Source organism: Manacus candei, unplaced genomic scaffold (genome assembly GCF_025592945.1).
Source record: "Manacus candei isolate 608988 ecotype Guabito, Panama unplaced genomic scaffold, ASM2559294v1 h1tg000057l, whole genome shotgun sequence".
Classification (NCBI taxonomy): domain Eukaryota; kingdom Metazoa; phylum Chordata; class Aves; order Passeriformes; family Pipridae; genus Manacus; species Manacus candei.
The window spans coordinates 5,824,821-5,847,575 of NW_026138105.1; the positions used below are offsets into that span (position 1 = coordinate 5,824,821).

The following is a 22,755-nucleotide window of genomic DNA, read 5'->3' on the forward strand; positions in this document are numbered from 1 at the left end:
GCTGTACTTACTTCCAGAGGACCTCCAGCTGCAGCTTGATGGTGCCCAGTTCAGTGATGTCCACAACGATGGCCTGAGGCTTGGTTGTAAAGAAGTTGATGCTGTCACATGTCACGACACCAACCAGAATAGTGGCCAGTCCTCGCAGCTCTGTCACCTGCAGAGACAGACAAACACATCCAGCTTCATCCTACCAGACAATCCTCAGTCACCTGCACAGAAAGGAGAACACCCCAGGCTCAGCTCTGCTCTGAGGCCTATAACAAACAAAACACTGATACTCAGTTCTAGGCTCCTAAACAGCTGTGAGCTGATATCCCCACAGGGAACAGCTCCCAGGGGGCTGGCAAAGGGGACACCCAGAGCTGCACAGCACTTCAGACAAGGGAACTTGGTGGACTATGATTTTAAGAAAAATTAGTCTGTAATTCTTGCTCTAGTACAGGAACTATTTCAGTACCAGACTATTTCAGCTCTCAGTTGCCTAAAGGATCTGGAGACACAACTCTCTGCATCCTCTGTGACCTCTCTAACCGTCCTGAGCTCAGCAGGATCAAAATCAGAACTTGGGTCATTCTTTCCTCCAGCTCTGCAGGTGGCTCCAGGTTTGTTACCAATGCAGTCACAGGCCTGTGTTTTTCCCAGGCTGGCACTTGTCTTATTCATCTACTTTAAAAAAAAAAAAAACAACCTAACTTGAGTATTTGCTACAAAAACATACTTCCAACTGAAGATCACATTGTTCTAGAAGTGCATGAAGCATCAGACTCAGCACAGAATTTTAGCACAAGTGCCTGAAGTCCACTTTGGAATTAGTTCCATGCCTACATCTCTTTTAAGAGCTGAAGTCATGCTGCTGGGCTCCTCTTGGAACACTCTTTGGCACTCATCAATTTTCCTCTCTGTTTTTTTAAACCTGCTATATATTTGCACTGGGTAGAGATCATTAAGCACAAAGTGGAAAGAGCAGGAGGCTGTGGAGGACATTCATCAGTAGACTTTCATAAGCTGACAAAAAGAGTAAAACTGTCATTGTCACACAAAGTAATACAGGTTTTAACAACTATTATGGGAAAACAGGGATCTGAATTAGCTTCTCACCTGATCTTCATTGTGCAGTGACAGTAAAAAAGCATGTTATAAGCACATTTCCAAAGGCAGTGCTGGCAAGATGCCAAAGAATGTCTCCTGTGTAACCCAGTTCTTGCTGCCAGATAGGAGGAGAACACTGCAATAGCTGCTTTAACACAACTGCCAAAACCCCAAACCCTGCACTGGCACAGTTTCCCAGTAGGACAGAATCCAGCACAGCCTTCAATCTCAGCTCCCTTCAGGCTGACAGGAGTCACACTGCAGGGTCCAGCCCACTAGAGATGCCAGGTTACAGTGCAAATGCTGCTTAAGGATTAATTCCCCCTGCAAGGGAGGTGTCAGAACCAGTGCAGGGGCAGCTGCACGTGGGGCTCTGAACACTCCCCTCAGTGTCACCTACGGCTCACAGGCCACTGCACTGGTCCCTTACTGCCAAAGATGTGACCTGTTCCAAGGCACTTCTAAAAGAGTGTCAGAACTCTAAACAAAGATTTAAAGTACAGTTTGCAGCAGCACATAAATGCCACTGGTTCTTCACAGATATGGAGCATCTCTGCAGTAAAACACAACAAAAGCAGCTGCACTGCACCCAGATAAAGGGAGGTTTGAACCCCACACTCCAAACACACACAGGTGCAATGGTATGTTTTCTATACATTAATTTCTCTCTTTCAGTAGAGAACAGAACTATTGGTACTACATATACATCTGGGTCTCCACATCTAGACTTCACCCTAGAAAATCCCAGATATTGATCTTGGACATTTTTTAAAAAAACCCAACCAAACAAAAAACCCAAACCACAGCCACGTCTACCAGACTCCAGAATAGGGGAAAGCAGATGCACTAATACAGTTACAAGTGCCAGGAGCAAAGGAAAACCAGAAGTACATGTCCCTTCACTAGACAGAACACAGATTAACTGCCATTTTTACACAACTAGAAAAAGAAAACTATTTAAGAACTTTCAGAAACACTTGGTAACTTAAGAGGTAAGTGGCAGAAGACATGTTAACCCACTGATTCCAATCCAACCATTATACACCACACCTTAATTTCAAACTTCTCGTGGAGATTGGGTATAAAAATCTTCTCCTCCTCATCCCATGTCTGGCTGTCATCGGTCTCGATCTTGCCTTTCAACCTCCATTTCTGGCGCCCCAGTCGCACAAACACCTGGAAACCACAAAGAGCAAAGGATGTCAGGTCAACATATCCCAGAACATTCTCTTCAGTCCCTAGGCCTCTCACTGTTCCAGTCTGGCAGGAGTGAAGCCATCCCCTTGATCACCATGCACTTGGGAACTTGGATAAAGCTGGAAGATTGGAGACAGGAATTCAGGATGAAGGTTTTAACACCTGAAGCAGTGCCAAATGCCACGTCCCACCCATTCTAGAAGAGCTGCAGAACTACACTGCATTCCAAGTGTGGGGGTACTGGAATACAAGGCAACACTGGAATTCATTGGGAACTGTCACAGGTAGGAGAGCACCCAGTAAGACACTAAGGTGCATTCAAATGACGCCAAGGGCAGCCTTCCAAGAAACAGGCAGCCACTGCTACATGATTCCAGGGTAATTCTGAAGACAAAGCCCTGACAGGTTGGGTTTCACAGACAATCATTGCCATCTTTTAAACCCTCCCATAACACCCAAATCACACCTTTCCCTCCCCAGCCCAGAGGGCACAGTAACTCCTGAATGTGCTGAAGCACTGTTCCCATCACAGCAGTAGGTGTTTTTAATCACCCACTGCTCTCATCCTACATGTTCCACCCTTGCTCTCCTGTTCCTCTATTGCAAACTCACACCAGGAAAGTAAAGGACAATTAATTGCTTTATACTGCACCTCATACTGGTCCCCTGGGCAGAGACGTGCAAAGCCCACCAGCCCTGAAAAGAGAAGGAAAACTCTTAATACCTGTAGAGTTTCAGATTGCAATAAATCAAGTGGCTCTCTGGCCAACACCCTCCCTTTCCTCAGCTCTGTGCAGAAGCTATACCACAAGCACAGACACTCTTGAAAGGACAAAATTTAATTGAGCTGAGGAAAGAAAGCTTGTCAGCTTTTGTATTCAGATAGACAGTACCACTGCAGAACTGTTTTACAGCACTGAAGCAAACAGGAGTTTGCCAGAACTCTGTTCAGGGTATCATCCAGCAAGCCAGTGGAAGCAACTGGCACTGAATAGCTGGACTCTCAGTGGATCAGATTGCTACCTAGACCACAAAATCAACTGATGAGTCTTGAAGGAAAGAGGAAAGGAACTTACCTTTCATCTTCACGTGGAACTCTCCCAAGTGGACCTCCAAGGCCCCCTCTATGAAGCACATGTCCTACAAGAAAGGCTGCACAGTCATCACAGCTGCAAAGCAGTGCAGAGTAGCACCTTCCCACATGGGCCATTTTCTTTAGAGGACTTTGGCCCTTTTATTATTTTAAAGGACACACCAACATTTTCACTAGTGGAGGCAGATACAGAGTCCATTCATACTACTTTTAAGACAGACTAATCTTCCACAGAAGAGTGGAACTGCATCAGCTGACCACTCTCAGTTATGTTCCATTCCTTGTTTTGTGAAAATAGCAAAGCTTATTCCTCCTTCAATTCTCATCCCATGCTTCCAGTGGAAGTCATAATGGACCTCAGTATTACAGATTTTTTATGTTATGTATTTTATACACGGTTTTTAACCCACACCATTAACAAAAAAAAAGCCACTAGCAAGTCCTAGTACATTGTTTGCTAAGAAGTCAGGTTTTCATTACAAGTATGTGGTATTTCCTACCTCTGTGCACTCTTGGAAGTTCTTGTAAAGCTCCACTAGACTCTCTCTGGAGGCTTTGGTGGAAGGGGACAGGGAAAAGGCATGTTTCATGTTAGTGGCCCCATCTCGCAGCCTGCACTGGATACAGTAAGCTTCATAGAGTTCTTCTACCTTTAGGATTTGGAAGATGGGGAAAGAAGGAACCAAAATTACCTTGGCATAATTTTAAGAAGTTTTGGAAAGGAACATCAGTATCTTTCCTGGCAAAAAAAAAACAAACAACCAAATCCCTCTGTCAGAGCATTGCAGGGTGCTGCAACTCCTGCATTTTACAGAGTGCTACAGTTTGCTTTTCAATATCCCATGCTTTTTTCAGGAATCCAATTAGCTCTGCTATTACCAAAGTAGAAGACAAGGAGTGGAGTAACACTTTTCTCATGAAAAATTTACTTGCAGAGCAGGAAACCAATTCCTTCAATACAGACTAAGCTCCCTCCACCATTAGCTATGCCAGAGGGGAGGTTCCAGTCCTTTGGAAGCAGCTGGCAGACAGCAGACACAAACTCCACAGAACTGCCCCTTTGGCCCCTTGTGAGAAGGGGAGGCAAGAACATGTCAGTGTTCCCAGAGCAACATTTTCTGAATAAACTGGCAGAGTGTCCAAACTGGTTTCACAGGAAAACTCAGGTTGGGTCGCGCCCAACATTCAGCCTGAATAGAACCATTCAGGAAAATAAATAAATAAAAATCCCCTCCTTCGGTACAAAGAGTGGCTACAGCTTTCAGAGAGTCCCCAGCATCATTCCCCTTCAGATGACTTATAATTAAAGTGGTTTCCATTTAGCTAAGTCACTTACAAAGCAGTGTGAGCCTGACAGGTACAAGATATGAGCCCCCTTACCTTGCTTATGTGAAATTCCAGCTTTCTGATGTATCTCTCCACAGAGCGGATTTGCTTTTGAAGAGGGGAGACAGAGAGAGAAGGGGACTTGAGAAATTATTTCCTAAACATATCTGCAAGTCACACAGCAGACATTTTTCTCTATTTGCAGCATTTCATCCCCCACAGGCTCACCTTGTCCAAGTCATAGTAGAAAGCCTGAAAGAGAAATGGCAGAGGCTGAAGAGTGTATCTGTACCTATTAATGATAATTTCATATGTACTGCAAGACTCACTATCTTAAATTGCACTAAATTGAGATTACAAACATTGACCACTGAGCAGACACAACAACGAGATAACATCCCAGTAAAGAAACAGGATCTGAAAAACACTGCTGGATGTCGAAAGTGAGAAATCTCCAGTTAAATTCTCACATCTAGGGCTACCTTCCTTGGGAAATTGTTGATTGTGATGCCTCACTGGATCCCACCTCAGCATTTTAACTGGAAAACTCCTGGGAGTCCCAGGTGGGAGAATCTACTTTTGTGACTTTATTTAAGTATTTGACATTAAAAAAAATCTTACCAATCTGGAGTTCCTTTTTGTATCTTTGTGTCGACCAGAGAGATAATCTAATTCAGCCTGATGTGCTTCCAGGTATTCACTGGAGAGAAAGAAAACCCGCTGTTAGATTCCTCTGGTACATTCATTAGAAATTCTTTGGGTAAGTGTTTTCAGCAGAATGTTATGAAGCAACTTCCTTCTCCAGAAGACTTCCCTTGTTTTACTCTCTTGAGATGTGAATGGCTACAGGGACATGGGTCAAGAGATGACAAAGGCTGGTTTCCATAGACAAATACTTGTTCTGAATGCCAAGCTGACCCTAGAGGAACATTTGTACCCCACAGGTACCAGAAGATGGTTACTGTCACCCAAAATTTAAAGATGTTTTACATTAGGAATCCTCCTGACTCCTTTTTCCTCTGACAAGCTGTGGAATGCTGCAGTGCAATGCAAGGTCAGCATTGCTGCATGAGTGTACATGGCATATACACATACACACTGCACTCAAACCTTCACAGGTTCTTGTTTCCCTTCATTTAAAATAAATCATTCAAATGAAAGATGGGCTTTATTCTAGAACTTGAGGCAAAACAAAACAGACAGTAGAGCTGGTAGTACTACTAAAGGCAAGAAGAAAGGAGGGATTAGGAGAATAGCAAGTTCTAACACATAAACCAACTCACAGACCTTTTCAGATTTCTCTGACTATTCCTACCTGAACCTTTCCTGTCAGTTCATTTGTTGAGAAAGTCTCTTCTGCAGTTACTGAGGAGAAAGAACCAACCCCATCTTACAGAGAATTGCAATATGGAACACTTGCCCTACAAACCTAAGCTCACAGAAGTGCTGCCCAGGTAAGGAAAGGCAGATGCCATCAGTGTTTTAGCAAACACAGCTCAATACCACATTGAGACAATTCCTTGATGCAACCATTACTTTTTCCAGAACAAGACCTATTTTGCAAGGTGTGAAGCACTTGGTGCCAGTTGGCTTCTACAGAGTTGCTTGCACACATGGGTTGTGCCTTAGGAGTTTCCACAGGGCCTTAAACTTTTTCTGCTGAGACCATCGTCTTCCAACTTTGCTTTTAATACAGAGCAGACTTAGGTAACTTTTTCCTCTTACGTTTAAGAGGGAGCAAGAGTCACCCAGTAAAGGCTACATTATTAGACACAGGCTCTGAGCAGTCAAAATAACCCCATTTTAGACAGCTGCACTTACATTTGCTTTGATGCATTTCATTTTCTTACTGTTTCAAAACCAGTTCCCCCAAGACACCCCATGTCTCCAGCATTCAGCTGCCTGCCCTTAACACTTGCCCACTGACAGCTCAGTGCAGAAGTAACCAGGGCTGGTGACAGAAAAGTGTTCACTTACCTTTCAGAAAAGCTTCATCACTTTTAGATTTAAGTATGTTGGAATTACCAGCCTGATGGAATGGCACCCAGATGGTTAACAGAATAAAGAGTTATTTTCTATAGCTATAAAGAAGCAGGCATGTAAAAACATGTTCTGCACTAAAAATCCAAGTCACTCCAGCATCAAGTGGACTTTGTCTGCATCTACTTAAAATTTGGACTTTGCATTGCTATTTGATACAGTTGTTTTCTGTAGGTTACTTCAGTCAATTAGTTGCTACTCAGTTTTGGCAGGAGGCTGATCCTATGGTATTCACTGCAAAACTGGGAACAAATTCTGATCCACTTTATGGTTTCTCCTCCCTAAGCTCTGATAAATTCTAAACTCTGCAAAAACATTTGGTTTCATAGTTTCTTTTAAATCTAAATCCTCTAATAAGACGTTGGTGGATATTTTTAGGGCTAAGACTTCATAGTCTTTTACTGGACTAAAAATGTGACACATCTGACTTTACAATGTATTATTACAGTGCATTTTACGTTCTTAGCTTAAGAAAACAAACTCTGACCAAAATTAATACAGTAGCAAAATTTTGGGGACAGCAGCAACACACGTGAAGGAACTGTTAGTAGGATGCCAGCAGAAAGAGCTACAGGGTTTACACATCCAAGAAAAGGTATTTTATCTTCTGATAGGAGCTGCAGGGTGTAATTGAAGCTCTGTGATAACAGATGGACCCTTCAACATCAACTGTAATGCTTTAAGATGTGCATTTTTGTGTTACAAGACCTGGGGACTCCGCTGAAGGCAGAGCAGTGTTGGTCACCCAGGGGGGCACAGCCCTTGTGGGCTGTCTCTGCTCACCCATGGCCTGTTTGCCCATTCAGCACTGAATAATATCAGTGTTCTCTGAGGTAACTGCCACCTTCCCCAAAGCCACAGGACCCTGAATTCAGGCTCCCAGCCCACCCTTTGGTCCCCATTGTCTGCTGCAAACACCCCACACCAGCCAGCCAGAGCCAATGAGCACGACTGCTCTCTTGCCTTTACACTCCAGTCTGCCCTGATGCAGCAGTGGCTGTGCAGTCCACTCTAATAAAGGCTCTGAAATAATACCACATTTACAGCAAAGTAATGTTATTTACATTTCCATAAGGAGATGGAGCTGTACTACAGCTCTGCTTCATCACCTTGACACAGCTGAAATTTTCAGGTGTACCTGCTTAGACTTCCCTTCCAAGACACCCAGAGATGACTTTTGAACTTCAGACTATAATTCCATTAAAGGGGGTGAAAAAAAGAAACAAAAAGCCACCCTGACACCTCCACCCCTCCTAGAATAGCTAATTGTGCAAGTGCTCCCTTATTAGTATAGGGACAATAGAAATGGTTGAGGAACCAGCCTCCCCACTGTGTCCTTGTAGGGCACACCCTCACTTGCACTTGATTTTAATTCAGCTTTCTGAGTCAAAGCAAACTCCACACACTTCCCTCTCCAGAAACTTTCTGCCAAGCAGTGCCCAGGCCTGGCTGTCCCATCCCTGCCCAGCCACCCTGCATGCTCTGAAAGCCTCCCTTCCTCACAGGAGCTCAGCTGCTCCCCAGGGGATGGACAATCTCCCCACTGAGTTCTACCTGCCCCTGGGGAAAACAAAAACATCAGAGCACTTCGCTTGCAAGTAGACTGAGAGTGAATAAAACTTGTTTTACAAGGTTCCCAGTCAGTGTCTGGGGAAGCCACCACACATGTTTAGAGATGCCAGATGGAGACAGAGCACAGTGACAGACAGACTTAAGCAGCATGACAAGGTGAGGCAAATTGCAATATTTAAAAAGTCCTTACTTAAGTCCTTTCTTCAAAGCTTCAAAAATTTTCTTCACCTGCAGTGGCTTTGGATCCCAGATCAGTGCCCCCTTCTGCAGGGAATTATAAGCCTTGGGGGGTTTCAGAGACATCCTTGATCTCACTGAGCTTCTGCTGAGAGACTTGCTGTAGAAAGAGAAAAGAAATATAGGGAAGATGCAAACCCCATCACCTGGGAGAAGGGAGATGCCTAACCCACAAAGCTTCCAGGCTGCAACTTGTATGTGCAACTCCATAGACATTTACTCAAAGAACAAAGCCTTTGGGCACACAAGGAATACTTTCACAGCTGACATCAGAAACTTCCCACTGCTGGCAACTGCTCAAGGTCTGACTGATCAAGCTCACATAAAAACCCTTAGCAACAGCCATTCCTCTGCCTGCACTCCATCCATTTAAACCATGGCTCAGAGCCCCACCACGGTTTTAAAAAGCAAACTACCCAGCCTAGATTGCATACAAGATAGATTCATCAAGGTGTATTTTCAGCATCTAACACTTCACTTAATTACTTTGAAAAGGAACTACAAAACCAAAATGAAATATTGTTTCTAAGAGAAGTCCCATACAGGATTTTTTGTGCCAAGCTACAGAGTGAGAACACTCTGAGCCATTACTTATATATATATTTACATCATTTAAACCAGAAAAGGAGCTCTCTGCAGATGATTCCTGCCTGGTTTACCTCTATCTATATGCTCCTCTAAGTCTTGGCTATTTTTATATAGTTTTGTTAATAATGCCTGTAAGTCAAACTTCCCCAGTCTACCAAAGCAAACCAAACCAACTGGTGGCTCTCAGAGAAGCTTTCTTCCTTCTCTCCAATCTCTATCCTAAATTCAGCTCACCTGGAGAAATTACCAACTTTAAAAGGCTTAACACTTAACCACTGGCTGGTTTAAGTTCCAGGCATGTGACTGGAGGCCTAGGGAGATTATTGAGCTTGGTGATTAAAGCCCAAACCCAACACACCTGAGAGCTGTCCCTGCTCCTATTATAGAAACACTTGAGTAACTACTTTAATTATCCTCATCCACTTGACTCCATTTTTTAACATATGTTCTGCAAAAAATCTGATAAATTAGGTGTTGCCAAACTTTACTGGATATTTGATTTCTTCACTACAATGACTATCTTAATTTTTTATGATGGCTTAATGTAAAGTGTTAATTAACCAAACCATTTGGAGCTCAGGTTACCTATAACAAGGAACACAACTCTTAAATTAGAAACTTACATTAATATTAGTTTTCTTTATTAAGATAATGAATCTTTGAGTATTCCATGCAAAGTGAGAGGGTTCCAGCAGGAATAACACTGGAAGGGACAGTCTAGCCAAGAACAGCAGTTGAAAGAGTCTTCTAGAAGGCTCATCACTTAAAATCTTTTCATGCTAATAAGAAATAGCATCTCATTCCATGAGTTAGAGTACTCTCATTAGCAAGATACTATATAGAACAGATAATTTCTGTAATTTGAAATTAAACAGACCAAATTACTCCTGGGTTTTGTTTCATTTTGGAAAGTAAAGGACTTTGAAATTTACCTTCAGATTTTGGGAGTGCGGATCCTAAATTCAGGAAATCATTTCCCTTCAGTTGGAAGTACAGCATCTAAGTACTGCATCCAGAGAGGTTGGGATTTCAAACTCCCCCTTTTCCACAGCATCTCCCACTGACTACTGTAGCCCATAGGAGCACTGATGTAAGAATCTCATTTTCACACATTTCATACAACAGCTCAGTGGCTGATGTGGGCCTGCAGGGCCCAGTAGCTAAAAGCTGGATGCTGTGTTGCTGCTTTCCCTTGTGAACTTCATAATTTCAGTATCAGATTTCCCACTTTATGGATAACAGTAATAATATTTACTTCCTGTGGAACCCATTGTGGAGAAACACGAAGTCGTGTGTCTGACTGAGAGGCTCAAAAGGAAGTTGCTAAAGGAAAGCAAAAGTATATTTAGCATCTGCTTAAGAATGTCCATGTGGACCTGATTTGTGTGTCATCCTTTGGACAGACCTTGCACAGGGCCCCTGCAAGCTCCTGCTGTGTTTTGCAACAGTGCCTGAGGGAGAGATAAGTTAGGAAAGGGTGATTAAAAAATGCTGGAGAAAGCTCTCATGTTCACTGGGCTGTGACTGAGTGTCTAGTACACAAATCTTCCTTATTGCAGTGATTCCTGAGCAAAACTGTCTGTCTAAACACTTACATAATGAAAAGCAACATCTTAAAAATGCATAAAGAGAGGCATTTGGTTAGAAAACCTTTGCAGCAAGAAGTAACAGGATAACCTGAAGGGACAGATGAACTCCTCTGTCTGGAGCACTCATACCCCTGCTGCAGACACAGCTGTTCAACACTGCTCCTGGTAGAGCCTTTCCCTGCTAGAACTCCCACTCTAAGCTCAAGTCTGTTTATATCATTTGACAGAGTTTTTCTCCAGATCTTAGTGATTGGTGTGATTTTAGATGTCTGATCTTTGCTTGAGGTAATATTAATTTTCAGTTTCCACAACGAATCAGTTAATTCAAATTGAAGAATTCTTGATGGCATCACAATCATGCTGGGATTCCATTTTTTGCTCCTACTTTACCATGCTGTGTTTAACTAAAACTTTGATTCAACCATTTGGTTCTTTGGTAAGATATTTCATTACATGAGTCAGGTATTTTCCTGATACATAACAGGATTTTTCTGAGCACAGTATTCCTAGGGGCATATTTCCCAACACTTCTGTATGATACTGCTAAATGATTCCCTTTGGTATTATTTTAGCATGCACTGGCAGTCATATTAATTTTACATTTATGTATCATATCTGCTAAAAGCACTCAACAGGCTTTACAGGATTGCTGAATTTAGAGAAAGCACTTCTAGTGGAAAAGCTGCAGTTACCTACACAGAGCAATGCTGCCCAACAGCTTGTGAAAAGCAAAATGAGAAGATCAGTGCAGGATGGTTTAGCAATTACAGAGCCCAGCTGAAGGTTGGGCTCAGCCTTGGCTGGATTATGGACTGTTACTGAGAGCAGTGGGTTTGCAGTGGCCTCCTGGCCTGTTTGATTCCTCCCTTCCTCTCCCTTGTGGCACTGCCAGAACACAGCCCTTCCTCTCATGAAATGCTGCTCTGCTTCAGTAACTCAGCAGGACCTGAGCCAGCTCCAGTGACAGATATTGCCAGGATTCACCATTAGCATCCCCATCTTTTTAAAGGTCTGGGAGACTTTTGATTACCATAACTACTGAGAAGGCTTTAGTCAGGATACATCAGTCACTATTTGGCTGCTAGCAGGAAGGGTTGCAGCCCTTCATTTTTTCAGAAGAAATGGACACTCTTAAGAGTCTGATCCATCACCTCTGTAATCCAACCATCCCTGCAGTGCAGTGTGCAGAGTAGTAAGACAGTCTGGGGTGAAGTACAGCTGTTCATCAGTGAACCATGACAACACTCAGCAGTTTTAAGATGAAAATTAAGGAATGACATCTCCTCATAGCTGCCTTAGGTTAAGAACTCCATTCCCAGCCTGCTGCCCAAAGGCTCAGGTGGATGTTACTTACGCCAGTTTTCTGCTTTGCACAGTGCTGAACCCAGTGAAGGAGCAGCTCCTGCTGATCCCACCCCCATCACCAGGGGACACAAAGGTGAGTTTGACCGACATGGTTCCCAGTCAGGGAGTCTGTTGGCTTCTGAAATAAAATACAAAAACAGATGAGTCAAAACCTTCTTGGCAGTTCAGGCTTGTGCTGCTGCAAGAGTTGAGCTGCGTGGAAGCGGAAAGTCAAAACAACAGACAGGAGAATAACCTGAAAAAAAGGACTTGTCTGCAAATCCTGTTTCCTCTGTTGCCATCCACTATACAATTAATGAGGGATTGAACAGTCTAAAATGAAATCTCTCATGCCCTCTTCAATTTCTGATTGATTTTACAAACTCACTATGCAAAAGCCAGAACAGCCTCAATTCACAGGCTCTCCACATTTGTGATTTTTTTAAAAACCCTGTAATTGTCCCACTGCTTCAGGAGTCCAGGCCAACCAGTGTATTTCCAAATCAGTATGGATGCCAGAACAATACTTAAGCTCCAGACTTAGTGAGGTCCAAAAAGCAGTTCCTTGCATGTGTGCAGAGCCACACTGCAGTCAATGGTAGGACTGGCTGAGTGTGGTGCTTAGGCCCAAGGCAGAAGTCTGGTTTCAACAGTAAATTTCAGGTTCATGCTCCTCCTCTGGCAGGGTTTCTCTTGGATTGCTCTCTTGTTTTCCATCAGTCAAACTCTTTGGCTTTCTGGAGAACTGTGTTCTCTGCCATGTGTCTATAGAATCCAAGTCACAATATAAGTAACAGACATATCCTTCAAAGCAGCTGTAGAAAATCACCCGGACAGTTCATATACAGAAAAATTCCCTTCCTTCCCCCCTCAAGCTGGTGTAATGTAAACACCACAACTGAGTAAAACTGAGTCAAACAAAAAGCTGGAGTATGTATTTGTTGGGAGAAGTACAAACTCCAAGAAAGTGCTCTCCATGGCCATGCAGATGTTTGTCCCACATCACAGTGTGCTCTGAAGAACAGTGAGCTCTGAATCCACCAGTGGATGTTCTCTCTAGCATGGCTACCATTAGTCACACAGAAGGCCAGAAATGTCAACATAAGGCTTTTTCCCTGGCTCTGCCACTAACCTGGAAAGCAACCTCCTCACTGCTCTTCCAGAGTGCCCGTGAGAAGATCCTCCTTAACACCCTTAATCAGACTTTGTACTTGCATCATATCACAGCTGAAGTTTCAAAATATTTTCCATTCTTTCCTCTAGTTTTCAGATGTTTGTAAGTCTGTGAACTGTCACCCCATCAAAAGGATCATTAGCCTGAAAAAACATGCAACTTACTGAAAAATGTAATTGCATAACAAGCTGCTAAAGGAAGAAATAAAAGGAATAGCCTCATGGTTATTGACCACATCCCTCAGCAAGGCTAAGCCAGATTCCCAGGATCTATTTGTTAGCTCTTAACCTGGGAAACTTAGTTCATGGCTAAAAGGGAGTAAGAAAATGCAGGAGCAGCTTGTCTAATTTTATAGGAGCCCTAATGCCTGCATGGACTGACAGCCTTTGGAGCACCTAGATATGGAACAAACAAAACCAGGCAGGCCCTTGGCAGGGAAAAGAAAGTGGAAAATGATGAGAAGACTCCTGAAGAAAATCCTGTGCACTGAAGTTTAGATGTGAAGGATTATGTTGGAAATGTACAGACCCCCAAACTCAGCTGGGGAAAGAAATAAATTGTTTAAATTGCCCAGACTTGATTCTGCTGCCACATGTGTGGTTATAAATCAAATGTAATTCTGGACTTAAAAAGATGTACTGTGGCAAATCAGTAGGAGTGAGAGATGACTTGGGCCTCACTTGGACATGGCCAAAAGCATTTAAGCTCCTCAGGGTCATTTGTTTTTGAGACTGCACAGAGCTCAGTCCCCGAGGCCACTGACTGTGTCACCTTCTGCTCTAACACAGCTACTCCCCAAGCACATTTTCCCAGTTCCCCAAGAGCGAAGGGAATTTCAATCATGTTAGGAAAGCACCATTAGAGAGGTTATCTTTCTTGCTCTGAAATAATGTCCACAAAGTCAAATACCTCTTGGCACTCACCTAATACATATATTTTTCGTAGTGACCTAGAAATCTGACAGCTCCCTTCACACTTCTGAGCAGAAGACCATAAGTTGGATGTCAAGACAACATTGTATTTATAAGAAAGACTTATAAATGCAGTTGTTTAAACAGAGGGGTTTTCTAGCTGGAGTGACTGAATGAAGTGCTGAGCTGTGTTACAAGTGCCCCTGAGAAAAAGCATCTGGACACATCTCAAGTTCTACCCGCCTTTAGGGTAGAAATAAATCAGATAAGGACCCCCAACAAAGCTCAGTTCAAATCTGCCTCCTAACCTGTAAGCTCTGCTGTGCAGGCCAGTGTCTCCAAATCTCATTAATACAGGGGTTATGCCCTAGGGAGCAGAGGAACTTCCTCCCTTTTACTCCTCCCAAAAGCACAGAATGCAAGGACAGTAGCTGGGCAGGGGCTGGCATATGCAGAGTACAAAAATATCAGGCCAAAATGAAGGAGTCTATTGCCAGGGGCAATGAAACACCAAAATACTAGAAAAACCATGGAGTCTTGAAAAATTCCTATAAAGCTGGTGAGTCTTGACCACACATCTCAGCTGCCAGGGACTCATCCACTCAAATGTTTTAGTATCAGTTTTGTATGACTGAGCCTTCAGGTCTCAGAGGGGCATTTTTAATATAAATAAAAACAGGGGGTTTTTTTCAAATTAAAGGAGTAGGTTTGTTTGCCCCTGTTACGATGATTTGCCATAACAGACTATTGGCATTTAACTTTTGGTGTCACCAAGTATTCAGGCATGTAGGGCCAAACACTGGGGCTCCTGTGGAGCAATGAGGACACACAAACTGCGTGTTCTGCTCTGTCTCTGTTAGTTTTAGGATATTCCTCAAGCCAAATGACCTTCATCCTTTACAAACAAAAAACTGGGGTCTGTTTGTGTTTATGGCTAAACTTTTCCAGCCCTAGTCACATCTTTAATTGTTTCTGGGCACAATGGTTTCAACAATTTTATGAGGAAAATATGACTCACTGGCTTCTTGCAAAATATTTCTTCTTGTGTTTTGTGCTTTAAATTAGTAGCCATGTTTTTGTGTCAGTATGTCCAAGAGGTTCACTTGAACTTGGTGAACTGCTGCTTCAGTAAAGAATTTGTGTTTCCTTCAAGTCTGTAGTGCTCCAACTGTGAATGAGCACTTGGGTTGGAGACACACACTTTCTCCTGGTTGTGTTTGCAGATTTCTGTTTCCCTCAGCTCATTGTGGGCACACAGGGAGCTGACAGCCTGGACAGCCAGATCTCCCCAGTGGGGCAGTACCTGCTGCTCACTGCTCAAGTAAACTATTAGTCACTATAGAAAATAAACACAACCACAGAGAAGCTATCAATTGTTAATAACTCCTCTTAGTGGGTTTCTGCACAGCAGAGGACATGGGTTTATTGCAGAGTTGCCACATAGAACCTACATCTTTCATAGCGTGGTTTTATAAAATTCACTTAATGACAGCCAAACAAACTCACCAATAATGTGTACGGGGTCTATACCATCTCCACTGAAACTCAGTTTTCTCTGTATGTGACCAAAATCAGCAGTGATTAAGCAGATGAAAATTTAGGGCCTTTAGAGACATTTTCTGTGCCTTAGAAATGAGCTGTGTTTCCAACTAATCATCTGTTGTTTCAAAAAAAACTTCAGTCAAAGGTGCTGGAGTTTTTCATCCCACTTCCCTGAAGTTCTGATAAAATCTACCAGAATAACTGTTTTGCTGCTACAATTGCATTGGCATCGGGGTTTTAGCTGATAGAAATATATGCTGCAAAGATTTAATGGGTGGAAAGACAACACTAACAGTAATTACACCAGAAAATTTCTACCATAAGTCAAATTTAAGACTGATTTTGCAAACCAGGCTACATTTGTCTCCCATTACACTGATGTAATCAAAATTATTTTTCTTCTTGTTGTTTATTTGAATGGTTAGGAATGATGGAATTAACTTCTGAATGCTGCTGATGGGTGGTACCCAAACACAGGCAGCAGACAATGGCATTTGTCTTTCCTGCCACTGATAAAGAAAAATCAGATTGCCACAGTGTCTTCAGTACTGCCAAACATCTGGAGCAAAGTCTCAGGGCTGCTCTGGGCTTGAACCACTGAAGCTTTTTGTGCTTTCAACGTGCTGTTGAACAAGCTGGAAGTGCCTGGACCTTGGCACTTCCTCTGCAGCAGTTGGACATCTAAAGAATCCAGACCATTAAATGAATGAAACTGCTGAGATGTGATAACATCCTGACTCAGCCCCATCACTCCAAAGGTAGGTGTAGTGAGCTGACTGAACGAGGAGTGAAGTGACCTCTGGGCACAGCAGTGTTGAATCCACTGGGAACATACACACTGTATTTAATCTTTGCTCTCGAGCATTCCTCCAAAAACCCGCTGACCTCAGTAGCAATGTCTACTGTGCTGGATAAACATTCCAAATTTATCATTGAAACCCCTTAAATGTTAAGCATTTTTGTACAACTGTTGGGCAAACATTCTATTTATACACTTATTGGCAGAACTGGTTATTTTTCTAGAGAAGAAAAATCATTCGAATTAGGGAGACAGTGCCCTTGCCCTCAAAATACATCTCAAAATAGCCATTTTAACACAACATTACATGCAAATAGGGATCCTTTCTTCAAACAAACCCTGTCTGTGGAAAGAAGTCACAGCACAAAGATTCAGAGCACAGCCTGAAAGGTTTTATGTGCTTCACTTGAACACAGGAATTCTGACTGCAGGGATCATTTCTGTACAACTGCTGTCTCACACCAACACATATAAGCTGCACCACACAGGCAGGGGAAGAGCCACTGCAGATACAGATACAGAAAATGGATGTTTGATATTTAGCTTTTCTCTGGTAAAACAGATTTGTGAAACTGGAGGTAAGGGAGACAAAGAGCTGCCTGTGATGAGCTTTTGGAAATTTCTCCCTCAGTACTATTATCATCCATCTCTGAGGTACTAAGAGGTAAATTTTATTGCTCTTCTTCCACAGAACATCTTGACCCAAACCTGTTTAACTCAGATTATTAGATAGGCCCTTTATTTTGCACCAAACTTACATCTGTCAGGTCGTATTTTGAAAATCTCAAATGATTCAGGAATATAATCCCATTCTCAGAGGTACTTTAGGCTCTTAGGAGCCGGTTAATTGATTTTTAATAAGAATTACACTCAGAGCACACATTCTTTAGAAAGATGAGTCTTCAGTGTGTAACTCACCTTGGCACTTCTGTAGATTTTATCCAGGCAGATTTGACTTTTGAATATATATTTAAATACTGCATATCTGCCATACTTTCCTCCTGGCCAAACTCAAGCCATTAAAAGAAAATCAGATAAACGGCTTTGATCCAAGTTATTGCTTTAGTCATTAGGCCCTTCTGGAAATGAAGTCCTGGAGCCCAGGTTTCCTAGGCAGCAATACATTTAAATATCATCAGCTGCTCTCAGACAGTTCTCCTGTGCTGGAGGTTGTGTCTCTGATGGACCCATTTCTAGGGTGGTGCTCTGAACACAGGACTCAACTTCCAAGCCCAGGATGAGCTACTATTCAAGCCTGTGATTCAAAATGTTACTGTATTTATAATCTCTTTCCACCTTAGCACACAGCTCCAAGTTCTATTCTCAGTGACAGTGTGCACATCCAGAGGAAATTCATCAGCCATCTATTCCAGATTCCCAGCAGAATCCAGCAGTAGAAGCTGGCCTGACTCAGTTAATGACCTGAAAACTATTTTTCAAGGCCTGATGTCGGGGTTCACTTTGTGCCTCCCACCAGCAGCAGCACCCAAAGCACAGAGGGGACCTCGGCACGGAGCATCCCCAGGGACTTGGCCCTTTCCCTCATGGAAGTCTGTCACTTGGAACCACAGTTGGCTGTAAATCCCACCGTGGCATTTGGCAGTGCAGTGATAAGAAAAGAAGCAGTGATTGTATCTAAGCAAATCCTGTTTTCCCCCCTTTGCCAGCCCGAGGCATATCCCCAGGGCCACACTGCATTTCCATGCCTGTGTCACAGCTCTTCCAGGTGCTGGGAGGCTCCTGTAGGGAGTTTGGCTTTCCTCCTGGGGAAGGCATAGGACAATCCACCCATTACCAGCTGACTTAGGAGCACAGGCCCTGCTGCTAACTCCTCTGGTTTCAATTTCCAACTTGATGACAAACTTGCAAGCCTGAATCAGGGACTCAGGAATGTGGCAGGCTCCACAGGCTGGCCTGACTTGCAGCTTTCCCAGCGTTGGCAGAATCTGAGTCTGCAGTTGGCTGCACTGTGATGAATCCTGAAATCCAAATTCCTGATGGGAAGAAGCAGATGGCACTGAGGGAGAGCAGTTTACAAGTGATGAACAGGCTCTTCCATTTCTGACAAAAGAAAACTTGTCTATGCACTGAGTCCCACCAGTGTTGGCCTTGGGAGGTTCCTTCTTCTTAATTATGAGCCCCAAGGATCACTCTTCTGTAATACACACCTCATTCTCCTTGTTTTCCCCAATCTGTGCCTGAATGAGTGTTACAAACAGACTTATCAGGTGTGATCATGTCTCCATCCATCCATCCTTCTAATGCAGGAGCCCATTGCCGGGTTAATTATGAAATAAGGAAGGTCCTTTATCTCAGCTGTGGAGAGTCCCAAGGCTAAGCTTCAACAGAAAGCACCACCATGGAGAGATAAATGTTTTGATTACTACACTGAGAAGAATATATTAACCAAATCAGACAACTCACTTCCAGTAATAGTGAAATCTGATCTTCAGCAGTATGTGGGATGTAATTTGCTATCTTCAAAAACTGAACCCTGTGAATCACAATATCCCAGTGCTTCTGAAGTGGGACAAACTCTGTAGTTTACCTGTCTGACCAGGAAAACTGTCCCTTTATTAAGAATTAAACCATTAAGTCCACTCCCTATGGTAACCTTGGTTTATTCCCATAAATGTTACCAAGACAATCTTGTGCCACAGAAATAATGAAGTTGTTAAGCTAGGATCAGTATCCCAAAGAACACTGGAAAAAGAGGAAGAGTATACCAAATGTCATAAAAGAGGGAAACAGATGAGACAAAAGGATTATGCTTTAAAGCCAAATAATTTCTTAAGTGCTGAGTAGACATAGAGTTAGTTCCTTTCAGAGTCAGTATTTCCAGATCTGGCTAGTGAATCTTGGTACTTATCTTAAGATAATGAAAAAAGGTGTATTTTTTAGAAGGAGATATCAAACTCAAGACAATTTAGAATGTCTCTCATTGGCCAGCTAACAACTGCAGAGTCAAAAAATGACTTGGTGTGTTGGAACATTTTATCTAGACTGAATTTATTCAGTATCTTCTAACACAGGCTTGAAGTCATTATATTTTCTAACAAATTAGGGTAGCTGTCATAGCAATCCTAACACTGTGTTCTGCACTGATGTTCCCTTTCTCTAGACACTCCACAAGCATGTAAACTTACTTGTGGAAAAAAACAAGGACTTTGAATACATGTGGATATATCTGTACTTTCCCCTTCACTTCTTACCAGTTCCTAACACACATGCTCTGACATTCAGGGCCCACATTTTTTATGCTGTTATTCCCTGCTTTTATTTGGTTTGGGCTTGTTTTTAATGAGGTGAACTTTGCACAGCCCAACTTTAGCTCCTATAAAATTTGTGTCTTAAATGGCCAGATTTAGGGATTTTTTCTCTGGAAAGAAAAAGCCCTACATACTCACCACAGAGCTGTACTTGGAACCAGATGTCTGACCCCCTTTCAACTGAACTAATGAGGACAGGAATCTGGTCAGGAAAACTTCTGTCTAGGTTTTGACTTTGGAATTGTGGAAAGAGTACTGTAAAGACTCCATGCTTCCACATAAAGGAAGGGGAGGAGGACGGAGATTCCACCGATGAGGAAAGTTTGCACTTCTGCACTGGCTTGAAGGCACTTCCACCCCAAAGGCCTGTTCATCCCAGTGTCAGTTCTACCCTTTAACTCACACAAGAGTCCCACAGAGAGCAGGCAGAGCCTCAGGGGACGTGAACTGTGCAACTCTGTTCAAACCAGTCTATGTACAGAAGCCCAGGGTTTGGCTCTGTGTCACCTTTGCATTTGGCAGGCGTGAAAGGACTCTGCTTCTTTCAAGACTTCTGCAAAACATAAAGTAGACTAATTATTGAGGATCAGATGCTGTGAAAAGCATAACTTCTAATAGAAATCTGACTGAACATGAACATTTTTAAACTAACTTTGCCCTTCAGTGTGTTTTTAAAATACAAAGTGTCTCCTGCTGCTAGTTCAGAAAGGTTTTTAGGACCATCGTTTCTCTGCCCAATCTTGCTCCCAGCAAAGTCACTGGGAGCATTGCCATGACATGATGAACAAGACCTTTGAGGTCATCATTTGGCACTCCAACTGGAAAAATGCATTAGTGTGGCTTTCTAGAGAAAAGATGCATCAAAGTCTCCCTCTGGTTCCTATCTTAAGCTTCTTTAAAAAAAAATTATTCTTGATTTGTCTTTCTGTGCTCTTCATCAGTAGGTTCCTTGTGGCATAGAGGGGGTTCCTTGCACTGAGCCACAGCAGCAAAAAAGAGGCTTGTGAGACACAGTCATTACATGCAGAGGAAACTGGGTTTAGTGGGGCCCTAGTTCCCCTGGGGACTACCATAATATAAATTATTAATAATAAAAATAAACATTGGCTAGCTTGAACTTCTCTTCATTCCCTCAGAGCTTATTTTTGTGACAGAATTAGCTAAATAAAGCCAACTTGAAAGAATGTTTAATTGCAAACTATCCAAAGAAAACAAAATGGAACTAATTGGTTCTTAGATATTAAACACTCAAAAGGAGATGGCTTTGGAAACAGCTGAAAGACTAATGTGTACTGGGATACAAATGGTGAAGTGAGCAGTTAAGCAAAATGCAGTTTAAACTGGACCACATTTACTTTTAAACCAGATAGTCAAGTTTTGTCAGTCTGGTCCTGCCTAGGAGACAGCTTTGGATTGTTTCAAGCCTAAAAAGAATTACAGCAAGAGTCTCTGAAAATTATAAAATCAGAAGAGCCAAACTTGTGTACTGACTTCTGGACATCATTTGCCCAGGAAACACTACATAATCAACAGTGCTCATAACTTCATGGAGTGCCCCTTAAATCTATTCCAGCCTAAAGAAGGCATCTTAGCAAAGACAACTGTTTCAAGTGGTTTTTCTAAAGCAGTTATTTTCTTGCAAGTTGGGTAGGGAGAGTTCACAAAGCCAGTTCTGACAACACATCTCCCAAGGAGAGTGGTGGTGCCTTCCATCAGAATAACTAACTGCAGATCTGCCTTGGCCTTTGTAAACCTCCTTTCTTCAGCCCTGTGTTTTTGTTATTGTTATTTAATTTGAATATTTCACAGTCAGCAAATAGAAGGAATCTCTTTGGTCATGTGAGAACTCCCTCTTCATATTCTTTAAAGGTTAAATAGTTGCCATACTTATTTCAGAAGTATTTCTAGCAAGACCAGGAAATGATATCTCTAATATACTGAAATTTGTAAACAAGAAAAAACAACCCCTCTACATCAGAAGCTACCAAGAAGTAGGTAAGTTATAATCAAAATCATACGGTAAAAATAATTTTAAATATTAATTAGCGGTAGAAGAATTTTTCTCTGGAGGATCACTGTGTGCAGTGAAATCAGACTGGTGCTCAGCCATTGAAGGGGCACTGTCTAATCAGCCACATGTTTACCTTCCCACTTATCAATAACTGACAGTAACAAGACTTCTGCCAGAGATAACAGATTCCTAGAAGTGCCAGGCCCCCTACAACACCCAGCCCAAGCACAGGAGAGCTACTCACTGGAAAAAAAATGCAGACAACTGGAAGTGCTAAGTAGGAGCTGCTCAGCAGGATCAGTCAAGATCAAACCACTTCAACATTTAGGCCAAAAGTTAATGTAGTTTTAAGGTCCCTTGAAATGTTGTGAATATCATTGACAAACATGGCAAGAGTCACTCATGAAAATGCATTTCAGCTCTGTGCACAAAAAAATCAATCAGCTCTGTCTCAGACTCCTTCAAAGACTGTGAACCCAATTGTTTGTTCCCTGAGGACTCAAAGCTTTTACTGCAACTAACACATCTGCTTAGTGTTTCCTACTTTTCAGCATCACAAGGAGTTTTTCTTAGACCTTGGGCTGGTTTACTCAGCATCTATGTGTAAGTACCAAAAAAAAACTCCAACAGAAGAAAGAACTGAGGTCTCCTACCAGTTTGTTTCTACCTCTCTCCCCTAAAGACACAGGCAATCCTGGCAAAAGGAGTATTCTTATAGGGGTGTTTAGCCAGCATAGTTGTATCTGTATGGGTTTCATTATTTCACATTCCTCTTAGTGCTCACAGCCATGCCAGAAACTTTGAAACACAGATCTACACAATTACACAAGAAAGCTTTGTTGGTTTAAAACAGTTACTACAGTCTGAAAGGTATTAACAGCCTGCAGATCATGAAAAATCCTGCACTGTGAACACTGTCATTCTGTACTACCAGCACCTCACTGCTATCCAAATATTGCTGGTGTTGACTG

General features: G+C 42.5%; 1 protein-coding gene across 7 annotated transcripts in view; it reads right to left on the reverse strand.

Moving 5' to 3' along the window:
* Window positions 1-22,755, reverse strand: part of RIPOR3 (RIPOR family member 3) — a 54,346-nt gene that overhangs the window by 14,192 nt on the left and 17,399 nt on the right. For 5 of the 7 annotated variants that reach the window (XM_051802734.1, XM_051802736.1, XM_051802733.1 and 2 more), the window contains 10 exons: window positions 12,089-12,217; window positions 8,511-8,657; window positions 5,330-5,408; window positions 4,937-4,960; window positions 4,763-4,816; window positions 3,883-4,032; window positions 3,366-3,429; window positions 2,942-2,985; window positions 2,143-2,268; window positions 12-157 (listed from right to left, as the gene is read on the reverse strand). In XM_051802734.1, coding sequence (XP_051658694.1) covers window positions 12-157; window positions 2,143-2,268; window positions 2,942-2,985; window positions 3,366-3,429; window positions 3,883-4,032; window positions 4,763-4,816; window positions 4,937-4,960; window positions 5,330-5,408; window positions 8,511-8,657; window positions 12,089-12,189 — 935 coding nt within the window. In that variant the 5' untranslated portion in view covers window positions 12,190-12,217. Of the gene's footprint in view, window positions 1-11; window positions 158-2,142; window positions 2,269-2,941; window positions 2,986-3,365; window positions 3,430-3,882; window positions 4,033-4,762; window positions 4,817-4,936; window positions 4,961-5,329; window positions 5,409-6,685; window positions 6,894-8,510; window positions 8,658-12,088; window positions 12,218-19,911; window positions 19,932-22,755 lie in introns of those variants that run through there. The other 2 variants (XM_051802739.1, XM_051802740.1) reach the window with 2 other exon arrangements.